We start from the raw sequence: 7,441 nt of genomic DNA, 5'->3' as shown, positions 1-7,441 counted from the left end.
GTCCCACCGCAGGGCCGCGCGGTCCCCAGCGGGCCGGGGCCGGGCACCGGGGGCGCCCCTCGCGTGGGGGCTCGTGGCCTAAGCCTGGTCCCTGAGCAGCGTGTTGTCCCCGTGGCGTTAACCCTGCCCGGGGGAGCAGCCTGAGCCCCCGGTGCCGCGCACGGAGGTGCCGCCTGATCCGGGGTTCCCCGGAGCTCGGGGGCCGTAATTCCCTGCTCGGAAATCACTGTTCCCGTCGCCCGGCTGCCCTGGGCACCCGCGTGCACCCACGGGAGCGGGGCAGCCCCCGCACACAGTGACACACGGGGGTCGTTCAGGGCGCTCGTGGCCTCCTGCTCTGCAAGGCAACAGCCAGGCCCCCGGGGCGGGAGATGAGGGGATCGGGATAGATAAGACAGGAGATAAGGGCCCCCACGTGGAGCGGCAGTGACGCAGGGGAGTGGGGTGACGGCGGGGCCGTGTGCTGGCCCCGGTGACGCTGGTCCCGCGGTGCTCGGTGTGACCCATAGCGAAGAGCGGCCGTAACGGGTCTGCCCTCAAGGGCGGCCAGCCGGGCTGGGCAAAGGCCAGAGGGGCAGGATGTTCAATTAAATCTGCTTATAAAATGATAAATAAAAATCCAGTGTTCCGTATTGGCTCTGTGGAGCCCAAAGCCGCAAGGCTGAGCGCATTAGGGTGTTACGGGGTGCCAGGCCAGCAGCAGGGGTGACCCTTGCTCAGCCGTTCCAGCTGCATCCAGTCCGCGGGGATTGGGGTTGCCTTGTTGTGTTCCCTATGGGATGTTCGGCTCCGCAGCCGTCCCCATGTGAGCTCGCGCGGAGGCTGGCGCGGCCTCCAGGGAATGTGCAGCTCCCGTGGGGCGCTCGGAACAGCACGGCGGGTGCATCGCCCGCGAGGCCGTGGGGAGAGCGGCCCGGGACCATGGCCACGGGCGACGGGCGCACAGGGCTCCGCAGCAGCGGCTTTGGGCTGTGGGAAGGGGACGGAGCCAAGCGCCTCCACTGGGATCAACTGTGGCTTGCAGGGGAGGGCAGGCAAGCGCGGGAGTGAAGCCAAGGAGGAATGACAGCCCCTTGTGCCACAGAGGCCTTCAGGCCATTCCATTGGATAAACTGATGTGGGTTTCACGGAATCACACAGAATCCCAGGATGGCTGAGGTTGGAAGGGACCCCCAGGGATCCCCCAGCCCAGCCCCTGCTCCAGCAGGGACACCCAGAGCACGGGGCACCCGCTCCCAGCCCGGCGCGTTGGCACATCCCCAGAGCAGGAGCCTCCGCAGCCTCCCTGGGCAGCCCGGGCCAGGGCTCGGGCACCCTCCCACCAAACAAGTTCTTCCTCACGGGCACACGGAGCTGCCTGCGCTGCAGCTGGCACCCACTGCCCCTTGTCCTGGCACTGGCCACCACCCAGAAGAGCCTGGCCCCTTCCTCCCTGCATTCCCCCTGCAGGTTCTTGTACACGTTGATCAGATCCCCTCTCAGCCTTCTCTTCTCCAGGCTGGACAGGCCCAGCTCACCCAGTCGAGAGATGCTCCAGTCCCTTCCTCATCTTGGTTGCCCTGCGCTGGCCCCTCTCTAGAAGCTCCAGGTCCCTCCTGTCCTGGGGAGCCCAGAGCTGCCCCCAATGCTCCAGGTTTGCTGCCAGGCAAGTCCATACCTATCCATGTGGAGGAGAAGGTCCCCACCTTCACCTGTAGGACATTCCTTGGGCTACAGAGGGGAGGATTAAAGTATTGAGTGGGTGAAGCGGAAGATGTTGTGGCTGGGAGGTTGACCCCCTCAGTGCCATGTGTCACACAGCTGACCAAAATAGCGTCACCATCTATCTGGTTCCAGCTGCCCAGGGATGCAGGATCCTCTCCCGTCCCTTCTGTGATTACAAAAAGTGAATTTAGCCATGAACTCAACCTAACTCTCCATTTCTTTTTTTTTCTTTTCTTTTTTTTTTTTAATAATAATTCAGGTTTGTCTCTTAGAAAAGAGAAAGGGAGATAATGTCTGCAAAGCATTTAATCTTCTGACCGAAGAATAGCAGAGAGCAAATTAGGATCTACTGCAATTAATTTGCCTTGATGGGCAAAATCTGGAGAGCAGCCATATCTGGGAATTAGGAACAAAAGCGGGAACGTAAAGTAGGTTGCTGGAGTTTCATAACCGGAGCAATGGGCTTTCACAACGCAGCGGGTGCCCACAGGTGGTGGGTGCTGGCAGGTCCTCTCTCCCACAATCCCATCCCAAGGACGAGCTGCACATGGCCCTGGTGCTGCTGCAAATATTTACCTGTCACGGAGCAGGAAGCATCAGAACCGGGATTGGGATTTCAAGGGATAGGCTGGCAGGCAGATGTCATGAGAGCAGCCAGTGGCTAATGCAGGAGGGGAGGGCATGGAGGCAAGAGGAAAGATTCACCACCAACAGCATGACCTGTACTGGGGAGCAGCATCCAGACACCCAGGCGTTGGCAATTGCTCTTCCACCTGCGTTCTAAGGAAACTTGTGGTGCCTTGTTCAGCTCTCAGGTTAGATTGGGAGAATAATCCCAGGAGGGTCTTTCCTCAGCTGCACTTTTGCTCTGCTGCAGATTGCAGACAGTGCTTAGTGGGGAAGGTCACCTTGGGTCCTGCGGGAAGGTCTGGCTGGCCATATCTTGCCTCTTTCTGAACTGGAATGGGTTAGCAGAAACATAGGCAATATTCAATGTCCATTGCCAATATGAGCGTGCTTCAGGTCAGTGGGTTTGACTGAGGCAAAGCAGTTTGATACACATCAGGCGAATGACTGTGGTGATGGTCTGGAAGAGCATTGCTTTGATGGGCCTCTAGGTCCCTGGGTAATATTTACCTGCCAAGGAGCAGGAAACCTCAGAGCTGGGTTTGGGATTTCAAGGAAAGGCTGACAGCCTCCAGCCAACACAAAAGGAAGCCGTGACGGAGCAGACTGCGGCTGGCAGGTGACCAGCACTTGGGGTGGCTGCTCCAGGCCTCCCCGAGGGGCCACGGGGCAAGAGCTGCTGGGGATTCGAGCACCGTGTGGTGCGCGGGCAACCGCCGGCCTGGCGCTTATCCTCTTAGCCATCCTGCGGGGATCCAGCGCTAATTCACCCTTAAACACAGGATTGTCAGAAATTGGGAATGAAAGAAGAGGCAGATTATCCGCGTGTTGGCTGCGTTAAGCACAGGGAGAAGGCAGCTGTGGGGAGAGGAGAGCCAAGAGGCGCTGCGCCCCGCTGGGCGGGCGCCGCGGGCACCGGGCCCATGCTGGGCTCCCCAAGGGGCCCCCGGCCCCGCTGCCTGCCCGGCACCGCAGCTGGGCTCCCTGCGTGGTGCTCCCACGTGGATCTCCCGTGTGGAGCGAGGACGCTCCCGCAGCCCGTCCTCACTGTGTCCTTGCTGGCCGGCAGCTGTGGGTCACCCCCCCAGCCAGCTCCGGGCTTGCTAATGACATAAATGGCAGGTTATGGCACGCACGTATTAATTAAAAGTGCTGGAACTGCTGGCGCTCGCTCTGAAAAGCCTTAAAGCCGACAGATGTTAGACTGACATCTGGCTAGGAGCCCAGCCGGCAGCGGGGCTGGCCGGCCAGGGCTGGCCTTGGCTGCAGAGCCCCAGCCCCGACGTCGCTCCCCACGGGACGGGCCCGGGCTCCGCGGCTCGTGCGGTTGGTCTTCCAGGCCTTCCTGCAAGCGGAGAGGGGCCCAGTGCTGCGAGGACGGGCTGGAAGGAGCATGAAACATGACCCCTGCAACAGGGAGAAGGGCACTGCCCTTGGGAAGCAGCAGGAGCCACCCAGCCTTTCCAGAGCAGGTGTGCATGGGTCACAGCACGAACTTCCAGGGGGCACTTACAGGCTCAGTGCTTTGGCATGGGCACTGAGCAGCCGGACCAACGTACAGCAATGGCATCTTTTAGTGTCTAACTAGCTGGCCAAGCCAGTGTTTTCCTGCATGGACTATGTCCATCATAGCCATGATACACCTCCATGGAAAGACTGGACTTAGAAGGAGAAGGCTCTGCAGTTTCTGCAACAACATGAAGAAAAATTTTGCTTGGCTTGATAAAGACAGCAATGATTGGATTCCGACTCTCACACACGGGCCTCTTGGCTCAAAAACAGACTGCTTGTAGGAGCTGTTGGACTCTTACATGCAAAATTTTGTGCTAAGAAATAAGAAAAAAAATACAGAGAAGGGGCTGCTGGCTGCGGGCAGAACAATAGAAGCTCAGCACAATGTATTTAGGGTCGCTGACGCAGCTTGCCCAAGCACAGCAGCGGATTAAGCAGCACTATCTTCTGAGATTTATCCGTAGCTAAAACGCCATCGCTGTCTGGGTCGCCAGCTCTGTTAGTCCCTCCTTGATTCAAGTGGAAAGAAAACAAGTGCAGGATGGAAAGGAGATGGAAAGGAGACAGCTTGTGAGCTTTCCTTGCGCTCTACATCTGCTTTCACTGACGGGCACCAGACGCTGAAACTCCACTGCTTCATATCCCTGCAAACCCCACTGTCCTTGATGCCCATTAAGATGTGGAAAAGTTGGACCAAAATAAGAGAGGAAAAAAAAGAACTATATGATGCCCCTGGACATGTGGTGCTAATGTAATTGTACATTAGCAGGCAAGTTAATGACCGGGGGAAAAGAAAAATAAAGTAAAATACATCTGCCATGTTTCCCTAACCCATATCTTTAATAAAGCAAGTGTAGTCCCTATCTCTTTACTGCCTGTGCGTTAAACCTTGAAGACGGACAGCTGCCTTTCAGATTGGCTCCGGGGTTTTATCCCTGGGGTTCTGGAGCAGGCACCAGGGCCAGGACCCAGAGGGAGCGCTGGGGACCAGGAACTCTCCAAAGGCTTGATGTTAAGCCCAGCTTTGAGCCCTGGTTGGGGGAGGCCCTGGCTGCCGGCGCTTGGTGCAGGCCGAGGCCCAGGCGGGCCCGGTGCGAGGCGCCATCGCTGGCCCCAAGCACGGCCAAGGGGCGCTGGCTCCACAAGGTTAGTTACATGAGGGGCCCACCTTGCTGGAGAGCCGAGCCAAAATCCCGGCAAAGCCCTTAATACCCCTGAGAGGGGCCGAAGGATCCCCGGTCACCCAGCTTGTGTTACCGAGCAGCATTTAGCTGCCTCTGAGCAGCGCTCTGCCCCGCCAGCCTGGGGACGCCTGGTGTCCTGCGGGGCTGCTGGGGACAGCCCGGGCCTGGCGACTTCCCCGCTGCGAGGCTGCAGAGCCTCTGCACCCACACGTGCTCTTTGCCCCGCTCCTCGCCCAGGTCGGCTGAGGGCTTCCTGCCCCGAACACCCATGTCCCAGGAAGTGTTCCCCAAAAAACGCAAAACGGGAGCTCAGGGAGGGGAGTGAGGTGGACCCAAAGCAGAGAGTGGAGAAATGTAAAAGCATCTTTTAATATAAATATAAATACATCTGAAGGGATCCAGGAGAGACGGCCGGCCCCACAGGACAGGCCGGGTGGTGAGCGCAATGCGGGCACTGAGGCCGCAGCATGAGGGACAAAGGGGGCTGTGTTTGCCCTGGGCAGGGATGACGAGGGACAAGGGCCACCCCACGGCCTTCCCTGTCCCCGCTCCCTCGGTGGCATCAGAGCCATCCCCAGTGGCACACGAGGGACGCGAGGAAGGAGGAGCCCAAAGAAGCCCTGGGAAGAGGCCGAGCCCTGCAGGGCAAGCACAGCCCGTGCCCCCCGGGACAGAGATCCAGCAGTCTTGGCTCGGATGCGGCATGGCAGAGCCAGAGGGGTATGGCAGAGAGATGGCCAAGTCTCCAGAGGCAGCGGCACTGGAGGAGGAGCCGCCTGGAACAGCACCATGGCCCTGAGCGCGGTGCTGACCCCTGCTCCCTGCCGCTGCGGACCTGACGCTCCTGCCTCCTTGTCCAACAGCTCCTGGGGTTGTCCGGAGCCGGGTGGGCAGGAAGGGCTCCCGGCGCTGCCGCAGGGCTAGAGCCAGGGTGCGAGGAGTGGCAGGGCCAGCAAGGGCAGGAGGCCGAGGCGCGCGGGGGCGGCCGAGCCCCGCAGCGTGGCCTGGTTGGTCTCGGCCGCTGGCGAGCCCTGCGCAGCAGCCAGGCGGGCGCGGGCGCTGCAGAGCTCGTGCAGGTTCCCCTGGAACTGGATCTTGCGGGACTCCTCGCGCAGTGACTCCCAGATGGCAGCCGCCTCCTCGGGGCAGCTCGACAGGACCCCGCTGGCGCAGGCGTGAAAGTCGTCCCAGGACCTGGCGGGAGGAGACACGAGCGTGGGGGAACCTGTCGGCCCAAGGAGCTCCCATGTGGACCCCAGGCCAGCCCGCAGGGAGGCCAGCACCCCACTGCCGCGGCATGGGGCAGCTGGGGCCGCAGGCGGGCCCGGGGCCACTCACTTGCAGATGGTGTCCAGCTCCTGCCCCTCCTGGCCGCTCTCCTGCTGCTGGACGCTCTGCGCCATGCTGTCCCCCAGGCTGATGAGGCAGCCTGCGAAGCCCTTGTAGATGGTGTCGCACTTCCCTGCCATGCTCACGGGTTCCTGGGTCACGACTGCAGAGGGGACAGAAACGCCAGAGCTGAGGCTGCCTCCTGGAATAGCTGGCCATAGATGTGACATAAAGTCCCCCCAGTGTCCTCAGGGCTGTGCTGTACAATGCTCCCACCCCATGCACAGCCGCTGCAATCACTCATCTCTAGGCGCATACTGTGAGCTGGGCAAGGGTCCACAGCCCCCTCTCACATTCCTTCCTCCAGGCCCCTTGGTGTCCTCTCAAGTGCCCACTGCCGAGCAGGGTGACAAGGCAAGGAGGGGCAAGCCAAGCCATTCTGGTGTGCAGAACATGCAAGTCAGGAACATCCAGGATGGGGAGATGGGAAAAACGACCCTGCTTTGTCTGGGAATCCTGCAAAAACACTACCCAAGAGCTGTCAGGAAAAGGACAACGAGGAAACAAGGTGAGCACTTTCATGAGGTGACCACCTGCTTCCAAAGCTGTGTCTTTAGGGGACCTGGATGCTTTCATGAGGGGTCTGGAAGCGCTAAAGTGACCATCACGGAGTCAGCACAGCAACAGGTTGTGTTTTTAGGGGCAGAGGCCCTGGGAGGCCCTGAGCAGCATTCCCACAGGAGGCAAGAGCGGATTTCTTTGGAGCCCTTGGAAACCTTCCTCTGGCAGAGCCTTTGCCCTGGCCTGGGAGCAGAGCGGGCACCGCGCAACGTCGCCGCCCGTGCTGCTGCCGCGCGCTGCTGGCCGCGCGCTGGCCCACTTTGCCTCGCGTCTCCCAGGGTCTCTGCGGAGCCATCTGTCCAGCCTCTTTATCCCTCAGCAGCAAAGATTAATTTGTGACTACAACACACACACACAAAAGAGAGAAAAAAAAACAGAAAAAGAAAAAGAAAAAGAAAAAGAAAAAGAAAAAGAAAAAGAAAAAGAAAAAGAAAAAGAAAAAGAAAAAGAAAAAGAAAAAGAAA

General features: G+C 59.6%; 1 protein-coding gene across 1 annotated transcript; it reads right to left on the bottom strand.

The window, feature by feature from the left end:
- Positions 1-5,538: 5,538 nt before the first annotated feature.
- On the bottom strand, positions 5,539-6,672 carry NRN1L (neuritin 1 like). Its single transcript, XM_026034366.1, has 3 exons — positions 6,633-6,672; positions 6,366-6,519; positions 5,539-6,221 (listed from the first exon to the last, which is right to left on the bottom strand). Exons 1-3 carry the CDS (start codon positions 6,670-6,672, stop codon positions 5,948-5,950), a joined length of 468 nt encoding a protein of 155 aa, XP_025890151.1. The 3' UTR covers positions 5,539-5,947.
- Between the last annotated feature and the right edge of the window lie 769 nt (positions 6,673-7,441).

This window comes from Nothoprocta perdicaria, unplaced genomic scaffold, assembly GCF_003342845.1.
Source record: "Nothoprocta perdicaria isolate Ctin4 unplaced genomic scaffold, notPer1 scaffold_143, whole genome shotgun sequence".
In the NCBI taxonomy this organism is placed as follows: domain Eukaryota; kingdom Metazoa; phylum Chordata; class Aves; order Tinamiformes; family Tinamidae; genus Nothoprocta; species Nothoprocta perdicaria.
This window is presented reverse-complemented; position numbering and strand designations above follow the sequence as displayed.

Excerpts from the sequence above, each read along its gene's own strand:
- NRN1L (XM_026034366.1), bottom strand. The coding sequence starts at position 6,672 with ATGCGCCTAGAGATGAGTGATTGCAGCGGCTGTGCATGGG. Across the intron at positions 6,520-6,632 it reads TTGCAGCGGCTGTGCATGGG|TCGTGACCCAGGAACCCGTG; the intron begins GTGGGAGCATTG and ends TCCCCTCTGCAG. Across the intron at positions 6,222-6,365 it reads GAGCTGGACACCATCTGCAA|GTCCTGGGACGACTTTCACG; the intron begins GTGAGTGGCCCC and ends TCCTCCCGCCAG.